The 27,509-nt window shown below is 42.6% G+C and overlaps 2 protein-coding genes across 6 annotated transcripts; one reads left to right on the top strand and one right to left on the bottom strand.

Annotated features, from left to right (window-relative positions):
- The first annotated feature begins 1,985 nt into the window (after positions 1 to 1,985).
- On the top strand, positions 1,986 to 19,219 carry col1a1b (collagen, type I, alpha 1b). Of its 4 annotated transcripts, XM_085761399.1 has the most exons (50): positions 1,986 to 2,198; positions 3,881 to 4,114; positions 4,880 to 4,905; positions 5,681 to 5,773; positions 6,242 to 6,310; positions 6,536 to 6,580; positions 6,717 to 6,770; positions 7,072 to 7,125; positions 7,341 to 7,394; positions 7,551 to 7,604; positions 7,706 to 7,759; positions 7,865 to 7,909; positions 8,012 to 8,065; positions 8,273 to 8,317; positions 8,491 to 8,544; positions 9,205 to 9,303; positions 9,429 to 9,473; positions 9,564 to 9,662; positions 9,763 to 9,816; positions 9,913 to 10,020; positions 10,299 to 10,352; positions 10,473 to 10,571; positions 10,698 to 10,751; positions 10,919 to 11,017; positions 11,230 to 11,283; positions 11,399 to 11,452; positions 11,574 to 11,627; positions 11,741 to 11,794; positions 11,959 to 12,003; positions 12,101 to 12,199; positions 13,195 to 13,302; positions 13,499 to 13,606; positions 13,713 to 13,766; positions 13,896 to 13,949; positions 14,077 to 14,184; positions 14,317 to 14,370; positions 14,471 to 14,524; positions 15,069 to 15,230; positions 15,337 to 15,444; positions 15,556 to 15,663; positions 16,198 to 16,251; positions 16,362 to 16,469; positions 16,595 to 16,648; positions 16,751 to 16,858; positions 16,949 to 17,002; positions 17,289 to 17,396; positions 17,494 to 17,776; positions 17,871 to 18,061; positions 18,279 to 18,521; positions 18,652 to 19,219. In XM_085761399.1, exons 1-50 carry the CDS (start codon positions 2,117 to 2,119, stop codon positions 18,796 to 18,798), a joined length of 4,356 nt encoding a protein of 1,451 aa, XP_085617525.1. In that variant the 5' UTR covers positions 1,986 to 2,116; the 3' UTR covers positions 18,799 to 19,219. The 4 variants fall into 4 exon arrangements, with proteins under 4 accessions (XP_085617525.1, XP_085617522.1, XP_085617523.1 ...); XM_085761396.1 differs by lacking the exons at positions 1,986 to 2,198; positions 3,881 to 4,114 and having other exon boundaries at positions 4,872 to 4,905; positions 10,473 to 10,575; positions 10,702 to 10,751; XM_085761397.1 differs by lacking the exons at positions 1,986 to 2,198; positions 3,881 to 4,114 and having other exon boundaries at positions 4,888 to 4,905.
- Positions 19,220 to 20,777: 1,558 nt separating this feature from the next.
- Positions 20,778 to 26,149, bottom strand: sgca (sarcoglycan, alpha). Of its 2 annotated transcripts, XM_085761583.1 has the most exons (11): positions 26,094 to 26,149; positions 25,711 to 25,839; positions 25,438 to 25,589; positions 24,333 to 24,399; positions 24,037 to 24,235; positions 23,493 to 23,661; positions 22,789 to 23,000; positions 22,663 to 22,689; positions 22,290 to 22,478; positions 22,091 to 22,117; positions 20,778 to 21,204 (listed from the first exon to the last, which is right to left on the bottom strand). In XM_085761583.1, exons 1-11 carry the CDS (start codon positions 26,128 to 26,130, stop codon positions 21,198 to 21,200), a joined length of 1,215 nt encoding a protein of 404 aa, XP_085617709.1. In that variant the 5' UTR covers positions 26,131 to 26,149; the 3' UTR covers positions 20,778 to 21,197. The 2 variants fall into 2 exon arrangements, with proteins under 2 accessions (XP_085617709.1, XP_085617710.1); XM_085761584.1 differs by lacking the exon at positions 20,778 to 21,204 and having other exon boundaries at positions 22,087 to 22,117.
- Positions 26,150 to 27,509: the final 1,360 nt, after the last annotated feature.

The following is a 27,509-nucleotide window of genomic DNA, read 5'->3' as shown; positions in this document are numbered from 1 at the left end:
ACTGAGAGTGAGGAGACAGAAGAAGCTGCTGAAGTAGAGACTGACAGCTGTCTGTGTGGCAGGTGTTTGTGCAGACACCTCCTGCTTTCATTAGACAAAGAACAGATGCTTTTTTATAAAAAAAAATAAACTGCTGTTAATTTCCCCTGCAGATGAAGCATTACATCATAAAAGAAAGTGGCACAAGCAGCTCCGGCGCTTTAGATGACCTCTGCACTGGCTCTGTGTACGTGGATGACCAAACCTCTGCAGAGCATTCGTGGATTATAAACATACACCAGAGTGAGCTGTTTTGGGATGCTGCTGTGTGCAGCCAGGGAGGACTGGACCCAAATGAGCAGACTTCACACGAACAGGCATTTGAAACAAAAAGGTAACGCAGATGAAACACATTGGGTAATCACGAGCACGGCACACGCAGGAAGACAGGACGCTAAACTTCAAAATAAAACAGGAAACAGGCACACAACAGGGAACAAACCATGAGCCATGTGACCATGACACAGTGATAATCTGGCAAAATGTAATTTTTTTTCTATTTTCTTGCAAATAGTTATGATATATGATTTCAGTTCAGGGATATTGTAAAATATCCATCACAGGAAAGTAGGTATGGGATGTTTTGCACTTGCATACGATACAATACTATATTTAATGATTTGATTATTTCCACCAGTAAGTCGGCAGTAAAACGAGCTCTAATGTGCGTGTTTAATGTCCAAATCTGACAACTACAGGAGACAGGAACGCTTCACTGTATTTGAACGTCACCAGAGAACCAGCACAGTAACTCAAAGGTCGAACTAGGCCACTCTGTATAGTTGTCGAAGCTGCAACGTGTCCACAGTTCAACCAGACTGCTTTGTGGATCTGCCAGGTTTTCTTCTCCCTCCCTCCCTCCCTCCCTCCCTCCCTGTCTCTAACATCATGGGATGGCCATGCCTCTTTTGGAAAGGTGGACTCTAACACAGGGCCTTGTACATGTTTTTAAATTTTTTTGATTTTTTTTTTCACTCTGTGTGCTTTGGGAAAACTATTTAATATGAACTTCTAGACAGAGAAGAGTGTATCATTACTGTTATTGGCACAATTTAATCATTAGAAAGAGATGAAAGAGGATGATGGGAGAATAGCCAGTAATAAGTTGGAATGTAAAAAGTGAAATCTTAACATGTTACATTATGTTTTATGTGGTTTAATGTGTTTAAGGTGCTTGTGTCTGTACATTCAGTGAGCTGTCATGAAACTGCAGTGGCTTGTAGGGGCTTGATACTCACAGGGTGTGTAGGCCCAGAGTCAGAGAGGAGTTTTCACACCTATAATAACACTTACAGGTTTCCCCCCTCATACATGAAAGATGGAAAGTGTTTATTAACTGTTTTACAGAAAATGATTCAATCTTCAAACACTGCATGCGCTGCAGAAGCTCATGGCGACGTCTGTCTGGTTTGCTGCCTGTGCGTAAAATGCGCACACGTTCGTTTTAACGCATCATCATCATCATCCTTATTCTTCCCTTTCCTCCTTTAATAAAAGAAACTATCACGTCCAAGCGAACATGTATAATACATCTTGTCCCTGCAGAACCGAAAACAAGCCATGTTTTTTTGTAAAGACAGAGAAAGAAAGTTATATCATCCAGTGTCCGAACGATCAGAGATCAGCTCAGCGACAGAGACTGGAGTCAGAAGCCGAGAAGACACAAAAACACCCCAAGAAAAGCGTCAAAGAAGAAAATCCACACTGAACAAGAGGGTGAGAAAAACGCGTCTGAACGGTGGAAAGCCGGCGCGTAAATGATCAAGTGCCCTCATCATCCACGTTTGAGCTGAAACGTGAACTTGTTTGACATGTTTTAAGACGGCCCCCTCTCTCTGATGAAGGAGGGACTCTGCGCCTCGAACATGTACAAGTTATCTGCTGGGCACGGGACCTCCCCAAAACTTTTTGGCATATAAAAGCCAAGCTAACTCATTTGTTTAGGCAGTAGGGAGTTTCTGCTAGGGTCTGGATTGGAGTTACACACAGACCGGACCCTACCCTGTATGAGTGGTGTCTGAGGAGAAAAAGGATTCCCCCCCTTTCCGCAAAGAATCTACATGTCTAATATTTAGACATGTTCAGCTTTGTGGATATCCGGTTAGCGCTTTTGCTCAGCGCAACGGTGCTTTTGGCGAGAGGTCAAGGCGAGGATGATAGTAAGTATCACTTTCAAACATTGATTTGAGTTGTTTCTTTTTGGGACCCCGGGATGTGGATAGTCTGCAAGGATGCTGAGCAGTTTTTTTTGTTGTTGCTGGAAGTGATCGTCCTCTGCGGGATACCCGACTCCATAGATGGGGAAGGTTGTTACACATGCAGTGAGGCGTTTTGGTGGAGAACTGGAAGCAAATAGGAATTTCTAGGCTTGGACTCGTTTTTTTCTGTGTTGTTTGATGCTCTCAGTTCTGGCGTGCAGATACACGCTCAGTGCGCGTCCTGCTGCTGCGGGAGCGCAGAGCTGAGGGGAGCAGCTGCGCTCTCTCTTGATGCCCATTGAGGACAGAAGGGACATTGGGTTCAAAAAGAGGGGAGTTGAAGCAGAGCACAAGCACTGATCAATTTGAGAAAAATCGAGTGCATTCGATTAATTTCAGTTATGTTTATATGAGAAAGCAGCTTCTCATCCTTTTTAGAAAGGTTGTGTCTCAAAAACCTTTCCCCAAACCTGTAGACTCCTCCACACTTTTGTCAACAATTTGACCGTAAACGCAACAATAATGCGAAAAACAAAAGTAAAACTTGACAATGGAGATGCTTTCAGGCGTTAAAAGATCAATCATTTCGCAATAAACCCTTCAGAGTGCACCAAACTGAATAAACTTTTTTCCCCCCTCTTTGTGCAAAACTGGACTGGTTTTGCTGAAAAGAAAAAGGGGGCAATGGAAAAATTACTTCAGCCTGACGTCGCCAGTGAAATAGTCTAGACACTAATTAATCACCATGCAGGGAAGGGTGCGGAAGAGCGGGTTCTGTGGGTTAACAGCGCCGCTCTGTGGCAAGTACCAGAACTGTGCATCCATCCATCTTTAAAAACCTGGGTCCTCCCACCTAATGGCCCAACCACACTTCCACCAGCTTGGAAAGTGATTAGGCCCAGTGTGATTTTCCACTCACAGCCTTTGAGGGGAAAATCTGAAACTTACAGCTGAGCAGGAATGTTGGACAGCAAATCTGTGGAGCCTTTTATCTGTTACACACCGAGTCCTGGATTGTGACATTACACAGGCCCAGATCACTTCCAGCTTCTGTAGTAAATCACTGCTGATGTATTGTATCAGAGGCTCTGTCCTGCACACACAACCAGTCACTGAAAATATGATTTTTATGAAGATTTGTCATATTAACAGCCTGTTTCCATGACTGTGGTGCTTCCATGATGAAGCCCCAGTGTGGCTTAGATGACAGTAATTAAAGGACCGAGTGGTCAAAGGCTGAGGAGGCTAAAGGAAAAAAGAAAACTATAACCCACAGGGTTTGACCTACGAGCTAGAGATCACAACTAACTGATGCTTGAGGCTGCAAGAAATTGATAGGTGACTATTTTACTGAATTTTTACGTCTGTGCCACATTGATGTCAGATCCAAGCTGCTCTTCCTCCTTCTGTTTTCATGATTAAGCTGTTTTGCAAGCGAGTACGTTGTCTGGTCTAAGTCTACGGTGCACATCTGGCTCCCATGTGAAGGTGTAGCCTGAGGAGAAACCTAAACATAACCCACACAGGTCCAACATACAACAATGTATTTACTAGACAAATGTCTAGCCTAGATGTCCACAACTTTATTTTTGTACATTTACCCATTTGCTGTTACCAAACTCACCTTGGTTTTCTGCTCTCAGGCACATTCGGCAGCTGCACATTAGACGGACAGTTGTACAATGACAAGGATGTATGGAAACCAGAGCCCTGCCAGATCTGCGTCTGCGACAGTGGAACCGTCATGTGCGACGAGGTGATCTGTGAGGACACATCCGACTGCGCCGATCCCATCATTCCCGACGGAGAGTGCTGCCCTATCTGCCCCGATGGTATTCCACCTTCATCCACCTTCATCTCCCCTCAGCATTTCTGTGGTTAATTAGCTTTCTGGCGCCACCTAGTGCCTCCCACCTCACCTCTGACGTGGCTCTCTGGCCACAAGTGGACTCGAGGCCCTAAGCCTGCCTGCCTGCTTGCTGGAGGATTTTCAGTCGCTTTTTTTGGATTTACCTTCCATTTAATTCAGTTTCAGTATGCGTTCTTTTAACGATGGATTATACCCGCTCTTTGGTGAAGTCTGGGCAGTGATTTTTTAAATTTCTCAACATGCCTGCTGCCTGTGCAGTGACACTGCTGGGTGCAGCAGTGGTTACACATGTACACTGTCTCCCAAAGCAACCCTTATGTCTTTTTTATTTCCTACCTGTGCTGTTGCAGAAGGGATTTAGTGTCATGATTCATGCCTGATTCACAATCATAATTAAACATTGTATTTCATGCTCCAGTCAACACTGCATTCAGTCCAGACCTGCTGTATATTACCTGTAGCATTATTATGTCCAAAGCCCCAAATTATGGATGTGTGTCAGTAAATATCCAAGAGGTTTTGACAATGTCTTTTTCTCTATTGGTTCTGTAGGACCCCCTGGACCAGAGGTACTTTTGCCCTTTTTAACTTTTTTTAAAACTGATATTGAAAATGATGCGTCTCTAGAGTGTGAGGCCTGAACTTAATCACGCTCTCTCTCTCTGGAGATGCTGGCATGGCCTAGTTTAGTTTGTCACTCTTTACAGCCTGGATGAAACACAGCAGCGTAGCCTAACTTGCTCTCTCTGTCTCTCATAGCCGGTCGAGGAAGGAGATCCTGGCCCCGCTGGAGACCCGGTACGTTCCAGTTTACATTAACTATATTCAAGTAACCCTTTTTGACATTAGATGCATTTTTTTGATAAAGATTGTATTTATTTACATTATGGATTAATCAACTGTTGCTGACAAGAATAATGTGTAAGCAGCTGACAAGTTAAATGCATTAGTTCCAACAATGAGACATTTTGTGGTTTTCATAAGAAATTACATTGGCAGTAACATTAAAACAGTAAAACATGTCGTAAATCATTCATTGCATTGCATTTGTTTAGTTTGTTAATTCTCATTAGATTTTTAGAGGATAGTTTTTACTTTGTGAAATATTTAACTACTGACTAAAATGTAAAAATGCACACAGCACCTCTGAGTAACTCCCTATGCAGATGAAGCTGCTGTGACATAACTGTTGTTGATGATGATGATGACCTCTGATAAATAGGTCACAAGGTCAACAGGTCATTAAAAGTTCAAAGGTCAGATTACATAAATTTGCTTTTGAATGACGACACACAATACCGATTGGAAAACAGAAACCCGATTTCAACTGTTTTGCAAAGTTTATGGTTCTAATAAACACTTTTAATGGTCATGTTGAAACATAAACACATAATATCATTGTACACACATTTCACATTAAAGCAGTTTCTACAGTTTATATTTTTGTTAATTTATCTAGAGGTTTCAGGTTTTGCAATGACTTACAACTCCTCCTTGAAGGCAAATTAAAAATGAGTTACACAACTAAAGTGATTAGAATGATTAAACCCTTTTTTAATTTATTTCTCTACAGGGTTACCCAGGTCTGCCTGGCAATGATGGAATCCCCGGACAGCCTGGCCTCCCTGGTCCACCTGGCCCCCCTGGCCCCCCTGGCCTTGGCGGAGTAAGTACCACAAAATCAGAACACCTACAACGTCTGAGATGTAGTGATGTTTATGTCAGATTAAATACCTCCTATAAACTCACGTTAGTACATGTTAGATTTGATATAACCCATACAGAGCTGTCCCATATTCCTGCAATTCAGCATCGATTCAGTCTGTTAGTATTGATTTTTCACAGACAAGAAAAGGCAGGATGAGTCCTTATTTCAGCACTGGGAGTATAGACAGCTCCCAGTTTTCTCAGGTTTATGTTGAGGAAAAATCCTCACCAGTTCATTTAGTCAGCAAACAAATGCACATGAGAAAGTTTGACTTTAATATGTGTAATTCTGACCAAATTAAAAAGTTTTACTCTTGGATGATGGAAGTTGAGTAATGGTTCTGTGCTGCAGTGACTCAGAAACAGCTCTCTGAATTGTTGCTTCTTAAAACTCAGTGACTAAATTCTTTATCTTCTCTCCTTACAGAACTTCTCTCCTCAAATGAGCTACTCCGACCCATCCAAATCCTCTGGCCCACCCCAACCTGGCCCCATGGTATGAGGGGCTTTCTTTTCTCTCAGTTTATCTTTGTTGCTAAATATTTAGCGTAATCTTATGCAGCAAGATGTCAAAGTTTTGTGACACTGTCAATAGTAAACATTTGAAATCCAGGCTAATGGTGACTCATGTTTGGTATTCACCTGTGTGGGTGTGCAACCACATGTAAATTCAGTTTAATGTTCCACAATCTAAAGGCTTTTTTCGTGGCTTTATCAACAGGGTCCTATGGGTCCTCGTGGTCCTCCTGGACCCTCTGGCTCCTCTGTAAGTATCCCCTCATAAGTTATTATTAAACATAACAGTTCAGTGACTCATCTTGACACTGTAGTAAAAAAATTGCAAAAAAAAAAAAAAAAAAAAGATGTTGTATTGATCTATTTTTCTTGTTGTCTTGTTTTAGGGTCCTCAGGGATTCACTGGACCCCCTGGAGAGCCTGGTGAGCCCGGTGCATCTGTGAGTATCCAAATCTTAATAGTGAATGTTTATCTTGGTTTGTCTGTGATGAAACTAATAGGTTTGGCAAAATAAAAAAAATAAAAAAAACAGTTAACAAGGCACAACACTGTGCCCAGCTTTCACATCTCATTGGGAAACCACTTAAATCTGCATGATTGTTCTTCTTGTTTAGATCCAAAATATCTTTCGCCATTACGCATGTTACTTCCTGTTGTCATCACAGACCCTCTGACATCACATACAGATAGGTCAGGATTGCTTTGGTGCTGATCCACTTAATTTTTTTTAATGTTTTTAGGGTCCCATGGGTCCTCGTGGTCCTTCTGGCCCCCTTGGAAAGAACGGAGATGATGTGAGTGACTTATTGATTATTTGATTCCTAATTGATCCTTGTTTATGAGGCATGTCATGATTGTTCATAACCGACAGAAAGACACAGCTACAACTGATCTTTACCACTTGATCAATGATTATATTTTCTTCTGGTGTCATTTAATGTATGAAAGAAGGATACATACTTCCTGACCCTCATCTCTTACTAACCTCCTCTCTTGTCTTCTTCAACAGGGTGAGCCCGGCAAACCTGGACGCCCTGGTGAGCGTGGAGCTGCCGGCCCTCAGGTAAGTGATTTCCACCGAGGGCAAAAGCTGGGTCTCAAAACTCATGCTCTCTGTCTTTACTGCCTGTTTGCAGAAAAAACTTCGTATTCAAAGTTGATACAGGAAAGTTGTGATGCAAAATCAGTTAATAACACATCCCTTGTTTTCCTCCCGCAGGGTGCTCGTGGATTCCCAGGAACCCCCGGACTCCCCGGAATCAAGGGACACAGAGTAAGTTTGGAGAGGAGCAATCAATACGAAAAAATAACATTTTTAGCTGCTGCCCAGTGGTGACTGGTCTTATTTATGATGCTTATTGATTCTGTCCACAGGGTTTCAGCGGTCTGGATGGAGCTAAGGGAGACGGCGGACCCGCTGGCCCCAAGGTGAGATAGCAGGATGTGCTCCTGTCTCCAAAGCAAGAATCTCATCGTATATCGCGCCAATATTTTAGCTTACAATCTCTATCTTCCTTCTGTATCCGTCAACAGGGAGAGGCTGGTGCCTCTGGTGAGAATGGTGTCCCCGGTGCCATGGTATGTTTTGTTTCATCTCAATTTGTAATACTTGCTTTGCAATACTATAAGTCGTCGTATCCCAGTTGTCTAATAAAGTTTTTTTTTCATTGCCTTCCCTAGGGTGCTCGTGGTCTCCCTGGTGAGAGAGGCCGCCCTGGACCTCCTGGCCCCGCTGTAAGTGATCTTATCCATTAACTGAAACACCTGCTTACTAGTTAAATAAAACAATAGACAGACTGGAGCATCTTCCTGTCTGTCTACTGTATACAGTATTAGTCACAGGTTTGCTAAGGTTTGACTGGAGTTCATATTGTGAGTCATATGTTAATTAATTTTTTTCATATATGACTTTGATTGAATCTCCTCTCTCCTTCTCTGCAGGGTGCTCGTGGTAACGATGGCAACACTGGTGCAGCTGGACCTCCCGTAAGTATTTTATCTAGTTCTCCTCATTGTCAATCAGAGCACCTTCTTAAAGCTGGTCATTGACATTGTTAATTTGGTACCAGCCAGATATGGCTATAAATGGGATGATATTGGATGATTGGTTGTAAATTGACTGAATGTCGGTTGACATCATGTGTCTTTATGTTTTTTAGGGACCTACTGGATCTGCTGGTCCCGCTGGATTCCCTGGTGGTGCTGGTGCTAAGGTAAACATCTCAAAATACACCTGACATGTTTCCTATTACATCAAAATAAACAGTTTAATTAGCTACAGGGTTTTTTCATCCGTAGACTACGTAGGTGCAGCAATACTAATCAACTCCGTGTGTAACTTGAGCAGTTATCACAGTACGCTGCATCACAAAACCTTTGAAATTGCATGTATTTTAAACAATTGCCCCCTTACTTTATAGCCCACCTGACAAGTTCTCTCATAATCTTTCTCATTAGCAGGAGAGCTGGCTGTCCGTACACATTAAGCCCTGTCACCTTGCTTTTTTTAGTATCTGTATAATCATCACTGGGGGAAACTTCCCTCAAACTAATGATGATGTCATGCTCCAAAGTCGGCCATGTTGTAAAACTGCATGTTTACCCCCAGGTGATTGCAACAGCCAGCAGATGGCATCAGTAGACCTTTAATAGCACCCCCCCACACACACACACACACACACACACACAGACAGACAAACAAACAGGTGTCAGTAAACAGGGACAATGTAGAACATGAAGTCTCCATATAATTTACTTGTATATCTAATGTCAGTAATCTCGGTGAAGGTGGATGTGTTATTGTATCTTTCTTTTCCTTAACGTATTCACAATATCAAAGTAGATTTCTGACACATTGTTGCTTCCCTCCACAGGGAGAGACTGGTGCTCAGGGAGGCCGTGGATCCGAGGGACCCCAGGGAGCCCGTGGTGAGCCTGGTAACCCAGGACCTGCTGGACCCGCTGGCGCTGCTGTGAGAAGCTCTTTTACACACTGTCCAATTAATAACAGATATATAGATATAGATATAGATATAGATATAGATATAGATATAAAGAGTATTCATATAACACATGTAATGTTCTTCCTCTCTTTCAGGGTGCCCCCGGAACTGATGGTGCACCTGGTAACAAGGGTTCTCCTGTGAGTGTCATACACATTGACCACCCAAATCTTATTACTCCTAAATGCTGCATTTGAAGTTTTCTGACACCCCGATTCTCCATCCTACAGGGTGCTGCTGGTATTGCTGGTGCTCCTGGTTTCCCTGGACCCCGTGGTCCTGCTGGAGCTCAGGGAGCTGTTGGCGCCCCTGGTCCCAAGGGTAACAGTGTAAGTAGACAGTTGTGTGACTTTTGAGTTTTTGTGTCCACACATGTTGTTCTTCAATGACCGGTCAGCTTAAATTAAATATGTGTGTTCCTGCCAACAGGGTGATATTGGCACTCCTGGTCCTAAGGGAGAGCCTGGTACCAAGGGAGAGTCCGTAAGTTTCAGATATGTGTTATATGGTCATTAATTTTTTTAATTTTAAATGAAAGGCATTTGTTTTCAACTGCTTTTCCTTCCTTTCTTTTTCCAGGGCCCCGCTGGAGTTCAGGGACTTCCCGGCCCCTCTGGTGAGGAGGGAAAGAGAGGAGGCCGTGGAGAGCCCGGTGGTGCTGGAGTCCGTGGACCTCCCGGAGAGCGTGTATGTTTCTCCCTTTCTCACTTCAGCTAATTTGCATCAAAACCAAGTCACCTGTTTTAGATAATACTGGGAATAGCCATTTAGATTGTATTAAAATTATAGATCCATTCTCTGTGTAACTCAGATCAGATCTTCATGTTAAAGTCCTCTAATGGAGGCTCCCATGAAACTCTCTGCTCATTTACAGTATGTTAAATTCCCGGGGGGATTCGCCCCTGGAGTTGAGTATTTACACCACAGTTTGTGACATGGATGATGTGTCTGTTTTTTTCCATTAGGGTGCCCCTGGTGCTCGTGGTTTCCCTGGTGCTGATGGAGCTGCTGGTGGCAAGGTGACTTAGCCTTCCTCATGTCTTCTCATTCAGACACTATGATACATTAGAAAACCCATGATTGTTCTTAACAAAGATTGAAGTAGTTAAACTTAACCTACTTCCTCTTTTGTGCGACAGGGAGCCCCCGGTGAGCGTGGTGCCCCCGGCGCATTGGGAGCTCAGGGAGCCACTGGCGAGGGTGGAAGCCCCGGTGCTCCTGGCGTTCCCGGATCCAAGGTTAGTTCTTTAACATATTTTTTTCCCCTGTGCAACATGAAATTGTCTTAATTTTCTCACTCATCTTAAACTCCAAAGCAAAAATGAATGTGCTGAATCTTGAATATCATGGTCTTTTCTCCATAGGGAGTGACTGGTAGCCCTGGAAGCCCTGGCCCTGATGGCAAAGCTGGACCTTCTGTAAGTACCAAGTCACTAATAGAGTCAGATAATGTTCACTTTAATAACAGAACACATTATTCATTCATATACATCAAAGTCAAAAAATCATTTTAGTCATGATAACATGATAGGAGAGCCTGCTCTTCATATTTTCTCCATTCTCATTGTTTTCCCGTAATCTTTAGGGCGCTTCTGGACAAGATGGCCGCTCTGGACCTCCTGGCCCCACTGGAGCCAGAGGCCTGCCCGGAGTTATGGGATTCCCCGGACCCAAGGGAGCCGCTGTGAGTTAACTGAACGCCTACACGCATTTTTATAATTATAAATACAAAAAGACAAGATCAGGCCAGAGTCATCATCAAGTAATTTATTTTTAAACCTTACGCATACCATTAACAAAAGTCTATAAAGTGCAAAATGGAGATATAAACTAAATAAAGTATTAATGTGAAGCAAAATCTTTAAGTAGCAAATGTAAATGTGCTCTTTTGAACAGGGTGATGGTGGCAAGCCTGGTGAGAGAGGCCCTGCTGGTGCTACTGGAGCTGTTGTAAGTACTTGTATACAGACATGAAACTCCAAACCACCGTTTTCTATAATAAAAATTCCTGTAAAAAAGCTAAAAAGCCGTTGATAAAAGGCTTGGATAATGTTTTTGTTCACAGGGTGCCCCTGGTAAAGATGGTGACATTGGTGCTACTGGACCTTCTGGCGCCGCTGTAAGTATCTCATCTGCTTTACTTAACCACATAACACAACTGATATTTCCAAGAGTATTTTTAACTTTCACTTTGCCTGTTTCAAGGTTTCTCATTTTTAAGTTTGCTTCTTTTTGTTCAGGGACCTGCTGGAGAGAAGGGAGAGCAGGGACCTGCTGGTCCTCCCGGATTCCAGGTGGGTTTCTCATCACCTTGAGCCCTGTTTTTGGTTTGGTTGATATTTTTTCAAGCTGTGTTGCAATTCTGCTCATTAAACTTGTTGAATTTTCTTCCTTTTCATTTGTGCAGGGTCTTCCTGGACCCCAAGGTAGCACTGGTGAGACTGGCAAGCCTGGTGAGCAGGTAAGAGTCACAAGGAATCAGCTGTGTAACCTAACTTACCAACTTCTTCTTACTAACTAACAAGTGTTTTTTGTTTGTTTGTTTGTTTTTCTTTGTTGCACATCATATCGATGCAGTAAATCAGAACTCATGGTAATCATTTCCCTGTTTCTTTTTTTCTCCAGGGAGTTCCCGGAGAGGCTGGACCCCATGGCCCATCTGGATCAAGAGTGAGTATCTCTTGCATTTTAGAAAAAAAATATTGAGCCTCATTCCTGGTCTTTACCTGAAAGTGTCGTCACTGATGCATCGTCCTCTGTCCTTCAGGGCGACAGAGGTTTCCCTGGTGAGCGCGGAGCTCCTGGCGTTGTTGGACCCACTGGAGCCCGTGGAGCCCCCGGCCCTGCTGGTAGTGATGGAGCTAAGGTAGATTCATTTTTTTAAAAGCACTGATCTTGAATATAAAATCTCACTTCTCAGTCAAGTCCGTTTTATTTATATAGCGTCAGTTCGCTACAGAAGATATTTCAAGGTCGAGACCTTCTCTTAATAATAGCATTTGTAGACACCCAGAAGATCCCACCAACAGCACCTGCAGCAGTGGTGAGGAAAAACTTGTTTTTAAGAGGCAGAAACCTCAAACAATAGATAGAGATAGCGAGAGAGAGATGCAACAAGTACAGGAAATATCTAATAGCAATAATAAATTGCAGCAGGCAGGAGACAGGATGAGGCAGTAGAAGGTGGTCCACAGTTGCAGATCTGGACTCTCTAGCTCTGAAGATTGGAGGATAAATTACAGGAGGAGAGAAGGTGGGGGAAGTTGGGATAAAAAAAAGAAAGGCACACAGCCTGGGTGTTCATGTGTTTGAGAGAGAAAACAACTGTAACAACAATAAGCTAAAATTGCCTTAATATGATCATATGTCCTGGATTTGGTGACTGTTCTAGCTGCAGCCTTCTGAACCACTTGAACACATTTAATCAGCACATGTGACAGGTGATAAAACAAAACAATACAACAAATGAGTCTAGATGAAACAAGGATTTCAGCATCAGTCAAATCCTCTGTATGTTTCCCTTTTTGCCATGATAAAACACAGACAAGAGGTTGCTGCAGAACAGTGGCGTCCTCAGAACCAAACCTAGAGGGCAGGTTCTGCTATGCAGCTTTAGAGATAATGAACCATGAATTGGGCTCAAACATCTGCTCAATTATCCTTAATTATCATCCTTACTCTCATTCTCCTTTATTATAAAACAAAGATCAATGTTGTGGATTCACTTGTTGTCAAATCGGATCAGGTTTATTCACCAAAATGCAGAACTTGACAGTGTTGTCCACTGGGACGTATTCACTTTACAGCCTGTTTGATTCTACCAGTAGATGATGATGTGATTGTTTTTGTTTTTGTGTACAGGGAGAGGCCGGTGCTGGTGGTGCCCCCGGTGGTATTGGAGCCCCTGGTATGCAGGGAATGCCTGGTGAGCGCGGAGCTGGTGGTCTGCCCGGAGCCAAGGGAGAGAGAGTACGTATCACTGTTGTTATTCATGATTATCAAGGCAAAAACAAATAGGAAATGGATTGATTTAGTGGGAATTAAGGGAGAGGCACTGTCTCATTGTTACAGCCACAGTTAGTAGTTGCAGTAGTTGAATTTTTGTGACTAAGTAAAGGTTTGGTTAAACTTTAATGTGACTTTAATAACCCCTTCCTCCTCTCAGGGTGATGCTGGTGGCAAGGGAGTTGATGGTGCCCCTGGTAAGGATGGCGTGCGTGGTATGACCGGTTCTATTGGAGTGCCTGGACCTCCTGGTGCTCAGGGTGAGAAGGTGAGACCGGACACTACACTGTTGTGTACAAAACACTAGAGATCCAGGTTCACGGTGGTTTTTGTCTTGTCCTTGTCTGCTCACCTGTCCTCCTTCATCTTTTTAGGGTGAGGGCGGCCCCGTTGGAGTCGCTGGACCCACTGGTCCTCGTGGTTCCCCTGTAAGTGCTTTTCCCAACACACACCTACTTGAAAACCAGAAAAGAAACACAAAAAAATATACAAAATACTGCTAAACAGAGCACAGTGAACATCTCCTTTAAGGTTCTACTTCATTATTTCTCCAACAGGGTGAGCGTGGAGAGGGTGGACCTCCCGGACCTGCCGGATTTGCTGGACCTCCTGTAAGTCCTTCAATAATTGGAGAACTTTTTAAAAAAATACAAAAACAACATGAACACGCCCGCCCAGGTGAGATAAGAGCTGACTCAAGAAGGCCTGTGTTGACTTGTGTCCTCTCTTGTCCCTCAGGGTGCTGATGGTCAGCCTGGTGCCAAGGGAGAGACTGGTGACTCTGGACCCAAGGGAGACGCTGGTGCTCCTGGACCCGGCGGACCTGTTGGAGCTTCTGGACCTCAGGTAGGCCCCACATGTCGGATGAAATACACCCTGCTGTGATATTGAGTTTTTTTTTACCAGTGGTGATGAAATTGATCAGATAGCAGTTCCTCTTTAACTTCCTTGTTTTTTTTCTCTCTCTCCTGTCATCAGGGACCTGCTGGTCCTCCTGGAAGCAAAGGTGCTCGTGGTGGTGCTGGATCTCCTGTGAGTATCCTATCGTTGTGTAAGGGTTTGCAGAATTTGGTGACGTTGTTGTTTGGAGTTTTATTTTATGATCGCTTTTGTTTGTGTGTTTATTTGTTAGGGTGCTACTGGTTTCCCCGGACCCGCTGGCAGAGTTGGACCCCCTGGCCCTGCTGTGAGTATCATCATGACCAGTTAGAATAAACCGATATACATTCTTACTTTCTGTCTGTTTGTGCATAGTAGTAGTAGTAGTAGTAGTAGTAGTAGCAGACACACAAAATCATAATTAATTTCCTAGATCATATTGTGGCCAGTTTTAGGCATGTGATTTGGTCTCCTGAGGAAGCTATCTAAAGCTTATTATAGTAGGAGCCATTTGACATACATTAGACATACACTTGACGTTTAACATACAATGTATACTATACACATTTTACATGCACTTGACACTTACATACATTTAACATACTATATATAATACAACATACAGGATGTGCATTTATGTATATGAGTTCAGCAGTTGTTCCTTTAGATGGCATTTAAACATGGTGATGAATTGTTTCCCCGGCACACTATACTCATACTGGTTCCTACTAGTTTGTGTTTTTTTTTTTAACCTACAATAAGGTGTTTATGTCTGGTATTGTGGGGCTGGGTGAATATAATGGTCTTCCCTGGAGTTTGACTCAATGCGTCGACTCTTCTTGTGATTCAAGGGAGCCTCTGGACCTCCTGGACCTGTTGGCCCCGTCGGCAAAGATGGACAAAGAGGAGGCCGTGGTGAGACCGGCCCTGCTGGTCGCCCCGGTGAGGCTGGTGCTGCAGGAGCCCCAGGACCTGGCGGAGAGAAGGGATCTGTTGGTTCTGATGGCCCCCCTGTAAGTGCTCACTATTATTATTACAACGGTGTTTGACAAATTGTTTTTTAAAAGTACTACAGTGAACTAATTGCTCACTAACTGACTGCCATATCCTTCTGTGCAGGGTGCCCCTGGTACTTCTGGACCCCAAGGTATGACTGGAGGACGTGGTCAGGTCGGTCTCCCCGGACAGCGTGGAGAGCGTGGTTTCTCTGGTCTGCCTGGACAATCTGTGAGTATTTTCTGAAAACAACACAAACGAAATCAACAAACATCATGGGGTTTCAAACGCAGTCTTGGACGTCCACTGTTCCTGAACCTCCCTGCTCTTCTGTTTCTTTAGGGTGAGCCCGGAAAGCAGGGACCTGGTGGACCTCTTGGTGAGCGTGGACCCCCCGGACCTGCTGGACCCCCTGGCATGTCTGGCGCCCCCGGAGAGGCTGGTCGTGAGGTACGCCACCTGGCTCCTCTGCAATATTTGTTGCAGAGGATCTTCTTTTTAGGGTCTTTTAGTGTCACTCTGCACTTTATAGATTCTTATCAGTACTTATTTATCCACCATATTTATTGTAGGCCTAAGTACTATTGTTATTTTCTTTTCTTTCTTGGTTGCAATCACAAGGCACAGTAAAAATGTACGGTATGAGCAGTCAAGAAAATCAAATAGGGTTCCCAGACTTTATAGAATTGGTCTGTTTTTAAATGTAATATGCATGCAAGATATTCTAATGGCACTAGATCAAACACTACTCCTTGCCAGCCTTTAACAGTTGGTACCTTTTCGTGATATGTCATGTTAGCGTACTGTTTTTATGTCTTGTTTATTTATGGAATGCAGCTGTTGGTGGCGTTGATTGTCCAAGACAAATTTCCCTTCCGGGGACAATAAAGTTTATATTGATATTGATTGATTGAATATGTAGAGTAGCTTCTCAATAATATTGCTGCTAACCATGCTAAAGTTATGATGATTCATCTGCCACAGGGATCTCAAGGTCACGATGGTGCCCCTGGTCGCGACGGAGCTTCTGGCCCCAAGGTAAGCCGCTCCTTCTGCTCTCATTTTTTAATTGTTTAATTTTTTGGTAGAAATAGAAATGATACAGTTAAGCTGCTGAGCATCTCTCACTGGAGATCTGTCCCCTATAGGGAGATCGTGGTGAGTCTGGCAATGCTGGATCCCCTGGTGCCCCCGGTGCTCCTGGACCCCCTGGCGGTGTCGGCCCCTCTGGAAAGACTGGTGACCGTGGAGAGGGTGTAAGATTCCCCCCCCCCCCACACACACACACACACACACACACTGCTGAAAAGTGTACACCTGAAAGATTGCTACCTTTCTGATGAGATGACTGTCTGATTGTCCCACTCTCTCTTTCCTCTAGGGCCCTGCTGGTCCCTCTGGTCCCTCTGGCCCTGCTGGTGTCCGTGGTCCTGCTGTACGTTCATCATCCCAACAAAAGAGATAATAGATATTAGCATCACTTTTTATCATAATGGAGAAGTAGATGGCATCATGACCTTCTGCTGCCTTTGTTCAGGGCCCCGCTGGTGCCAAGGGAGACAGAGGAGAGGCTGGTGAGGCTGGAGATAGAGGACACAAGGGACACAGAGGATTCTCTGGCATGCAGGGTCTGCCCGGACCTGCTGTAAGTTGCCGGTTCCAACTGATAAGCAAGCAAAGGTTGGAAGATCCATCAAACATTTGATCTTACTGTAATATCTTCATTCACTTCCAGGGAACTTCTGGAGAGAGAGGACCCGCTGGTTCCTCTGGACCCGCTGGACCTAGAGTAAGTACAACTTCTCACAGAATTGGTTGTTATCACTCAAAGCTTAATAATTCTCTACTTGAAGAGCCAGCGACTCAAAACAGCTGTGCAGAGCTCATGGCTGCTAATCCAGAACACACACAATAATAGACACAATGATGAGATAATACACTGTGATGATGCATGATGAACAGAATTAGTCGTGTTATAGTTTTGACATGTGCACGATGTTAATGAAATGAGGAGATGAACTGTTATGAGCTGATGTTTTCTTTCATTGAGTGATCATGTGGCTGTTTCTATACAGGGACCTTCCGGATCTAACGGTGCCCCCGGTAAGGACGGCATGAACGGTCTGCCCGGACCCATCGGACCCCCTGGACCTCGCGGTCGCAATGGAGAGATGGGACCTTCTGTAAGTTGCACTACTTTCTCAATAACACCTGTATACTTGTGAATTCAGACACCTTGAATGTAGTTGTTGAATGGAAACCCCTGGCGTTTCCAAACAGGGTCCTCCCGGACCTCCCGGACCCCCAGGACCCCCCGGACCTCCCGGCGGTGGATTCGAGTTTGTCAGCCAGCCACTCCAGGAGAAGGCCCCCGATCCCTACCGCGGCGGCCACTACCGCGCCGACGACCCCAACATGATGCGCGATCGCGACATGGAGGTTGACACCACCCTCAAGACCCTGACCCAGAGGGTCGAGAAGATCCGCAGCCCCGACGGTACCCAGAAGAGCCCCGCCCGCATGTGCCGTGACCTGAGGATGTGCCACCCCGAGTGGAAGAGCGGTGAGTGCAGATCGGACACCTGCTGGAGCCGGTCGATGGAGTATAACACCAGGATGAGCGCTGACAGAAACCGTTATGTGTTCCTCCATTACAGGCACTTACTGGGTTGACCCCAACCAGGGATCTGCTCTGGACGCCATCAAGGTCCACTGCAACATGGAGACTGGTGAGACTTGCATCCACCCCAGCCAGACCAGCGTCCCCATGAAGAACTGGTACCGCAGCAAGAACATCAGAGAGAAGAAGCACGTCTGGTTCAGCGAGTCCATGACCGGTGGATTCCAGGTGAGAAGACGTTTATTTTCAAATCATTTTAAAATCCAAAATACAATTTCAATTCATAATATACAGCAGTCATGATCTTGTAAAAAAAAAAAAAAAGAGTCAAAAAGACAAAACAGCTCTCCTCACCCACTCATAGACTGCAGGATATGTACAGCACTGTTGAGCCAGTGACAGTAAAAAAACCTGTGCATCCTTCTCTTCCCCTCCACCAATGCAGTTCCAGTATGGCAGCGATGGAGCTGATGCCGAGGATGTCAACATCCAGATGACCTTCATGCGCCTGATGTCCAACCAGGCCTCTCAGAACATCACATACCACTGCAAGAACAGCGTTGCCTACATGGACTCCGCCACCGGCAACCTGAAGAAGGCCCTGCTTCTCCAGGGATCCAACGACGTCGAGATCAGAGCCGAGGGCAACAGCCGCTTCACATACAGCGTCAGCGAGGATGGCTGCACGGTGAGTTTACCTAAAATTCATCACTTCCTTAGAGAAGCGATATTTTGATCGTTGATTTTGATAGTTGTTGTTTTTTGGGGGGATTTTTTGAGCAATTTGTAATCTTTTCTTTTTTTCTTCACCTCCATAGTCACACACTGGCACATGGGGCAAGACAGTCATCGACTACAAGACATCAAAAACATCTCGCCTGCCCATCATTGACATTGCTCCTATGGATGTTGGTGCACCTGATCAGGAATTTGGCGTCGAAGTTGGCCCCGTTTGCTTCTTGTAAAAAAGAAAGAAATATGGACATGACATTGTTGTTTTTTTTCTAGCAGTCATCTCTAAATCCTTTTTTTTTCTATGCATTCAAAACTCATTCGGCCGCCATCCATTGGCCCACATGCTTAAAACCACTCTACTGAAGACGGTGTTTGTGTTTTTTTTCCAATCATGAGAAGTTTTTGGGACTGCTACTACAACCGAAAACCAACCACAAGGACACTTTAAAAAGAATCTTTTGTTTCCACTGGCAACAAGAAAATAATATATATACTTGTGTAAAATTTCCCCCTGGAGATTGAGAAAAAAAAAGATCCACACTCGCAATGAAACACAGGTGACTTTTGCCATTTTCTACCACTGCGGAAGGACATTGAAAACAACAAATGATATGTACCATTTTTCTGGTGTTAAATAAATTGTAAAAAGTGTGAAGTGTCTTCTTGTTCTAAATTCATAATCGAAAAAAAAAAAAAAAAACACCTGAATGTTGCTCAGACGAACGTCACCAGCAAATGAGCAATTCCAAGAAGCTCACCTTCATTGCAATACGTAGATGGCTACCTCATAACAAGAAGTCACCCCTGAAATTTTTCTTAAAGGAAAAGGGTATATTTTACACAACAAGTCTATTGAGGGGGGCAGGGGTTAGAAACATTCAAAGGTGCTATTACCAACTCATTGAGGTCCAGTTATTGGTGTTTGATGGTGAGACCATCACTGTCATACTGTAATTACTGCCACTAATGCCTGCAGAACCTTTGGTGCTACTAAATTGACTCATTGTCTTGTTGTCTATGCAGTGCAATTGTTTTCTTCTTAAGTGTTGGTTTGATGACAGAGGAACTCTGCAAAGGTGATCTCTGCAGATGTAATGCATGCAATCATGTCTTTGTAGATAAACAACAAAAAAGCAAGTAACTCTGATTCAATATCATTTCCCTGCCCCTGTGTTCAGTGTTGACCTTTTCTGTCTGTTTTGCCCCTGTGGAAAACTCACTAAAAAAAAAAAAAACCAAACGGAAAAAAACAGCACACATCTCCCATCCTGTTGTTTATGTTGTTTGTTGATGTCTTTTTCGCGAAGGGTTTCTTAAAAAAGAATTTGAAGCAGACCCACTTTCATGGTTTAAAAGAGAGATTCTGTACTTATTTTGTACATGTATAATAAATTGAGATGTTTTTAATTATTTTGGGTGCTGAAATAAAGCATGTGAAGTGGTCTACTCAGTGGCGGAGTTTTCACTGTCCTGTTTTGCAACTGTTGTGAAACTGAAATCAGGTGGCAGGAGCTGGAAAGTACTCAACACACTTAGGCTGCATTTCACATTTTTCACCCCACACTTACATTTTCCAACTCATGTATTGAAGCAGAGATTAAGTAGGTTCAGAAACCAACTGTTCCACAACAGTTGCACTTACTGTTTCTATCAAGCAGCAGTGAAAACAAGGCCAATTTACAAGTCTCCAGCCAGGCTGTTGTTACTCTGTTTATTCATAATTGGTGCAAATTATTAATTCAATTAGCTATTTAGTTCAATGTATTTAGAATACAGGCCTAAATGTAACTGACAGACAAACTATTAACAGACCATCTAACCATTGCAGTTTCCATATCTTGTTTTCATATCTACACAGGGATCTGAAGTTGAATATGGAATAAGCATTTTACCGGAGAGGAGATGTGTGTCAAACCCAAACGCTCCCAAAACAAATAAAGATACACCAGCGACCCCTTCTGGACATCTAGTGCAACAACAACCACCACTTTCAAGTGACAATACAGTAGCCTACATACAGACGTACAATACATAAGGAGCTTGATCAAACATGACCAGGAAACTACTGTTGGATGTTTGACCTTCTGACCTTCACAAAGATGTGACACTCCGAGAAAAGAGTGAACTTTCATTTTCACAATCTCTAGAGGCCTGAGGAGGAAAACTTAGTCCATATGTGATGACGAAAAAGAAAAGGTAAGTGAAACTTAAAAACAACAAACACAGTTTATTAAACTAAAAATGTTTTTCATTGAATTTACGACTCAGATCAACTGTGAGAGAGAAACACAGATAGAGCAAACACAAATGTAGTCATATATGTGAGTGTATGTCACAGATGCCTTCTGTAAATTGTTGCAATTGTTGCAATCTTATACAGTATGAACCTAAGACACCTTGGGTTTTGTTAATGGACACAAATGTGAGTGGGCACAAGAGTGAGAACGTGGCTTTTGATTTTTGGTTTTATTTGTAGTGAAAGATGGCGCAATACAGAAAATCAAAAAATGGTATACAAGCAACTTTGGAAACAGCACACACTTAATAAATATGAAGGGAACCTAGAGAAACAAAAACACATTCTTCACTGCAAATACACAGAGCTATACACTGAGAGCAATTGTTGTTCTTATTTCCTGCAAAAAGAGACAATGCAATTAGTGTATGCTAATGATATATATATAATATGTATATATACATATTTATATACAGTCTTGTGCAAAGGTTTGGGCAGTTTTAGGCAGGTGTGGAAAAAATGCGTTCAAAAATGGAAGTATTAATAGAAAACACAATAATAACAGGGCGTGCCGTATAAGACATATTGCACATATAAATCAATGAACAAAATGCATTGAATGAACAGAAGAGAAATCTAAATCAAATCAATATTTTGCGTCACCACCCTTTATTCACATTTTTGAAAGCCTTTTCACAGCATATTTTCACACCTGGCTAAAAGGTTTGCAGTACACTGTATTTATATATAGACAGTGGCATGCAAAAGTTTAGCACCCCTGGTCAAGATTTCTGTTAATGTAAACAGTTCAGCAAGTGGAAGATGAAATGGTTTACAGAAGGCATAAAGTTAAACATTAAACACTCTTTTGCAATATATTAAGCGACATCAGTGTTTTATTTTGAGACTTGAGCTCTCAGATAACTTTGACCAACGTATCAGACAAGCTATTTACACTGTTTCCAAAGGGAAGGTACTACTAGGTACTCATTTTGCAGGGTGCCCAAACCTTTGTTGAGGGCCCTTTTCTTTTTCTGTCATTTTGAATAATAATAGAAAAATACATAAATTGTTAAAAAAACAAAAAAAACACATATTGTTTAAAATGTAAAGGGAATGTGTCATCTGTAACTTTATGCCTTTTGGAGATCATTTCATCTTCCACTTGCTGAACTGTTCACATTAACAGAAATTTTGACCAAGGATGCCCAAACTTTTGCATGCCACTGTACTGTAGATATATATAGTATATGGATAGACCAGTGTGCTTGCATGGGTGTGTTTACCTGGGGAGGGTGTCACTGTAGGGATCGCTATGACAAGAAGAAACAAGAAAAAAAAAATCAGGATTGTGTTAGTTTGCATGACTCCCAGTAACAACAACAGAAATGGGGATGATGACATTAATAACAGATCTGTGAAGAGATGGTGAGAATCAGCAGGTGTGTGTGTGTGTGTGTGTGTGTGTGGGGGGTGGGGTCTTACTGCTGGGCCATGATGAGCGGGATGCTGGGGCTCTCAGAGTGCGGCGGAGCGTGCGGCGGAGCGCGCTCCAGAGTGCGGCTGTTGAACATGGGCAGCGTGGACAGAGGTGGAGGAGCGCCTCGGCTTCCAGCCATGCTCCTCAGTTCATCGGTGTTGTCGTGGATAGTGTAGTGGTGGTACAGCTGGATCCTGCCGCACACAAACACATCACATACAGTTTGTTTTGTCTTTTTACAACTGCCTCTCCATGAGTTTATCATATTAGATCAACAAGACTCAAATCGTCTGAAACTGTTGGTTGTTTGTCTTTATCCATTAAAAAGACCAGAAAAACACTGTGAAAGACAACAGTGAAAAACAAAAATGTACTTACTGGTTTGTCCTTGCATTCCTTTTTGCACTATAAAGAAAAAAAGAACCATGTGTTATGCAGGACAAATGTAATTTAGCAAATCAATCCTTTGTGGAAAATAATGTTTCCTCCTCAGCAGATACATACAGTCCCTCTCGTCGGCCGTACATGATGTAGGCCAGCAGGATGCACAGGATGATGGCGAGGATCAGGGGCACGATCACTGTCACGATGTAGTCCGGGTAGTAGTCTCTGCCCGGGGGAGACTCGGGGGGGTCGTAGAAGTCATCTCCGGCCTCCAGTATCCCCGAGCCCACTGTGGGAGGAGGTGGAGTGGGCTTCTTCTTTGTCAGATCAAACTACAGGGAGAGAGAGAATATTTATTATTAATATTATTATTATCATCATCATTTAATATGAACTCTGTGTTTTCCTATATTTTTCATTATATATAACAACTTGCAACTGCCTAATGACACCCAGTCTGTATATAACCCAATGTAGGCTACAGTGTAAGAGAGAGACAGCACACACACACATGCATAGGGCATATAAACATATATTTACTTTTTATTTTTTACTTTTTTATTTTATTTGTATATATTTGATTCTGTGAGTTGTATTTGTTTTGTTTCATTGATTCTTAATGCTTTGGCAATATAGTTCTCGTAACATTCATGCCAATAGCAAATTTGAATTGAATTGAATAGAGAGAGAGAGAGGAGGTGTCTCTTCCTGTGGGATATAGATGATGATTAGACTGTGTGTGTGTGTGTGTGTGTGTGTGTGTGTGTGTGTGTGTGTGTGTGTGTGTGTGTGTGTGTGTGTGTGTGTCCTGTGTGGATCCTCACCAGCTCCGTCTTGCACCAGGTGATGCAGTTACTGGGAATCCTGCAGAAGTTACACCCTCCAGGGACCTTGACTCTGGCCCCTGCTGTGCACTGCCTCTGGTGCTCCGGGTCCATCACCTTCTGGAGACACTCTGAGAAGTACTTGTCAGAGCCAACCTTCACGTACACACTGACACACAACACATTTTCACGAGCGTTATTATACTATTTATCCAATCCTACACCTTAGACAGGGCTCCAGACTCATTTGTTTTCCTATAGGAGCACAAGCAGAAAATTTAGGGGTGACCGCCGTTAATCGACTTGAAAAGCAAATATTCACATTTACTTTTTATTCATGGTCCTCACACACATTGACCTGCCACCTGTAATGACAGATTTCAGATTTTTGAGCTGCTTCTTCAATGTTTCACCCCCCAAAAAAAGAAAAAGAAGAAAAAGAAAAAGAAAAGAAGGGAAATTTACTCGTTGCAGTATGTGCAAGATGAAAAATGTACAGTCTGGAGCCCTGTTAGACGATGACTGCAGATGTCTCTTAGTTTACCCTTCAAAGTGTCCTGCGATGGGGAGGGGAACTCTGCCGCCCCGGTCCAGGGCGTTCGTCATATTAACAATTTCCAGTTCCTGTGTTTCCCACAGTTTCTGTAAGTCCTGCTTTATCTCATCCTGGACAGAAGAGGGCAGCACCCTCTCAATCTCCCTCAGAGGGACGAAGAACTCGGCCTGGTAGGGCAACATCCTCTCTGTGACAGGCCACATGTTAACAGCACTTTATAGTTATTCATCCTTCAGATATCCTCATTCATCATCATCATCATCATGTTAAACACACATACATACCTGAAGTGATTTTGATGACAAGGATGTGTCTGGCAGTTTCATAGCTCCGCTTGTTGACGGCATAGATCTGTCACAAAAACCACCAGAGTCCAATCACTTTCCAATCTGCTCTCAGATATTATTATTATTATTATTTCATTATTGGTTTATGATGTGCGTACATTGACTTCCCATCAACCTGCCTTGTGCACCTCTGCATGGATGACTGAGTTTTACTACATTTCCCAGAATGCTTTGCTTAACCCTCTGGAATCTTGAGTGAATACCCTGAGTCTGTTAGAGCTGAGAAAAACAACTGAAAGTGCTGATGTGAGACTTTCAAACACTATTTAATTTGTATTCTTTGCCTGCAAAACTATATAAAAAAATATTTTTTTAAGAAAAAATTATCAATATTTATAGTGATTCATTGATTTTCAATGAAAGAAGCACAAGACGCAGATCAAATAAAACCTGTTTTATGTACAACTTTGAACCTTTCTATGATAATATAAAAAAATTCATGTGTTTTTTGTACCTTGCAATTCGACACAATATGAAAAATGACAATGAGAAGACAGATTAAGCTGAGTGGGCAATATTATATCATCACATATGATAAAAGGACAATTTAAAAGATGCAGAAATGGCTCAATTTAATGTCTAGTAGGCAAAAAATTAGCCAAAGCTGGAAAATGTTGCAGTTTTGTCAATATGCTGAGTCTCATTTTAAATGAGACGTATGACCATAATATGTGGTTACAACCAAACGCAGCATGTTTCCAAAGCTTTAATACATTCTCTTTGATTGAGACTAAAGGGACTCCAGAGACATTTTTCTCTTTTCTTCTTCTTCAAAGATATGTTTCCCCCTGAATTTTTAATGTTGGGTTCAAAATAGCAGCTCCAGAGAGAAACTCAAGCTTTTGTCTCAGAGGGTTCGACACTAGAAACTGACATTTGACACTGATGCTTCAGATAGCTGCATATTTTTCCAGATTCGCCTCCACTAAAGGGAAATCTCATCTGTGTTGTGGCCAATTATTTACAGACAGAAAACTGTTATCATACATTACAACCAAACAGCAAACAGAAATGCAATATGCACCAACTGATGACTTCATACCTCAATAATACTTTTTCCTGGAGATATGGGCGTGCCGTAGAGGAAGCCGTTATCATAGGGATGCCTTTGGGTGAAGCGTAGCCACTCTGGGAGGTCTGGGTAACCCTGCTTGTTGCACTTAAAAATCATGGGATCATCATACAAGTGCCCAGCTTTTAAAGATACAAAAACAAGAGCAGAGGAATGGAAACACACAGTAAGACATTTTATAACTTGTAATTATTGTTTAATAATGGGGAAAAAAAGGGGTGAATTAATGGTTCGGGTTCTTACGGTAGAGTTTTGACAGAGGTTCAAAGTCGTTCTGGAAAGTCTCCCTCAACAGCTCATATGTAAATAACTTCCCAACAGGAATGGTAACTTTGATCTCTCCATTGGCCCCAAACACACTGACAGCACAAACTGAGTAGAGGAGTAGAAAAATGTATAATATATGGGTAATATAGGCTACAATAGAAATCCTTAAACTTCACTTTTAAAATGTGACAACACTCAGCCCCTCAGTCTACACAGTCCTTGACAGCTGACTAAACTCAGGACCAAACTCAGGACCTTTTTCTACTAAAAGTAACAGACCTGATGCTACAACAAGAATAAGGCCAACCGGTCAACTTCATACTAAGCCAAAAGATTATGATTATGATTATTAAACTTGCCTGTAAAGAAGAATACCCAGCTCCTGCAGCCTGCCATCTTGTTTTGGCTTTTGATTGACAGAGCCAAGCGGAGAGGGGCTTGGTCACAGCTATAGACGCGTCCAGGCTATTTTTGCTTCACGCACCTAATAACATCCGGGAGGGGTGTCTGTGAGTCTGTGAATGTGAGGCTCTGGGGGATTATTCCTCCTCTGGCTATGTTATCCTGCATTACATTTATATGAAGGCTGTAATTACTTGACAAACTCACATTTTTACATAAAAAACATACAAAGAGCTACTAGAACATGATACTTTGTTGTAGGATAAACCACCAATTTAGCATGAGTAATCCTAATAATGGTTTGAGTCATTTTCTTATCATGTTTGAATACCATAAACTTCATAATTTTCTTTTCTCAAATGTGATAATTCGCTGCTTCCTTTTCAAATTAGTTGAGTAACTGAAATTTATCCTAAATAATGGTGAGGTTTATGACGTTGGTTGCAGACAAAACTGTGGACGTCATGGGACGCAAGACAAATTTCAGAAGTGATCTGATAATTAAAGTATAATCTTAATCTTAATCTTAAAATGAAGATTGTGAAGTATTATTATGATTTTTTTCTGGACTTTCATAAACCAATAAAACCTTCAAGAATATAACAAGGATGATGATTAAAATAATGATAATGGAAAAAACAGTCACCAATTGCAGTTTATTAGGCCTAGTTAAAAAAAAGCCAATCAATTAATAATAACAATGAAATCTGTGATAGTATGACATTGGTACTTGAAATACGTCATGCACTTTATGTATTTTACTCATTATTACAAACTTTTACTGAGATTATGTTTTCAGTGTGAGACTTTTACTTGCAACAAAGCATTTTAACAGTATGAGATTCAGCATTTACTCAAATAAAGCACCTGATTCCTTCTGTCACCACTGGAACTGCATTAGAGGGAATCATCATGGGTAACATGTTGTGTATGCAGATATCAGATGTCCTAACTTCCTAACATTTACTGTAAATATATCTTAGTGTAATGCATAAAAATCAATTATTTTTTTTATTTAATTGACTTTATAAACTCTCAGTCACTGGCTCACTTTCTAAAGTCACAGTTACAGTGTAATGATGGGAAAAGCTAGATGGCACTACTGCCCTACTGAGAGGAGATGAACATCCTGTCTGTCTGACAGTCACAGCACCTAGGCCCTGTTCTGTCTTTCAGACCAGACCCTGAACTACTGTGTGATACAGTGGGTTGTGCGATAAAAGAGACAGTGGTTGACAGTTTGGTAAACATGAAACGAGTCGGTTTCTCGATATGGTTGTGTGTGTGCGTGTGAACCAGCTGCAGCTGCAGGAAGGAGGGGGTGCAGCAGCGTCCTTGGCGCTTCATATTAGTTTTAAGAACCGAGGCGGCCG

Source organism: Trachurus japonicus, chromosome 19 (assembly GCF_045865225.1).
Source record: "Trachurus japonicus isolate A0001 chromosome 19, Traja_1.0".
Taxonomy (NCBI): domain Eukaryota; kingdom Metazoa; phylum Chordata; class Actinopteri; order Carangiformes; family Carangidae; genus Trachurus; species Trachurus japonicus.
The sequence above is the reverse complement of the archived record's forward strand: the minus strand, read 5'-3'. Positions and strand labels throughout refer to the sequence as shown.

Bases quoted from the DNA above. Each gene is read 5' to 3' on its own strand.
- col1a1b (XM_085761399.1), top strand. From the start codon at position 2,117: ATGTTCAGCTTTGTGGATATCCGGTTAGCGCTTTTGCTCAGCGCAACG. The intron at 6,311-6,535 runs GTATGAGGGGCT...CTTTATCAACAG, and splicing joins CACCCCAACCTGGCCCCATG to GGTCCTATGGGTCCTCGTGG. The intron at 10,572-10,697 runs GTTAGTTCTTTA...TTTTCTCCATAG, and splicing joins CTGGCGTTCCCGGATCCAAG to GGAGTGACTGGTAGCCCTGG.
- sgca (XM_085761583.1), bottom strand. From the start codon at position 26,130: ATGGCAGGCTGCAGGAGCTGGGTATTCTTCTTTACAG. The intron at 24,400-25,437 runs GTATGAAGTCAT...TTTTTGTGACAG, and splicing joins CAGGAAAAAGTATTATTGAG to ATCTATGCCGTCAACAAGCG. The intron at 23,001-23,492 runs GTGAGGATCCAC...CTCTCCCTGTAG, and splicing joins CCTGGTGCAAGACGGAGCTG to TTTGATCTGACAAAGAAGAA.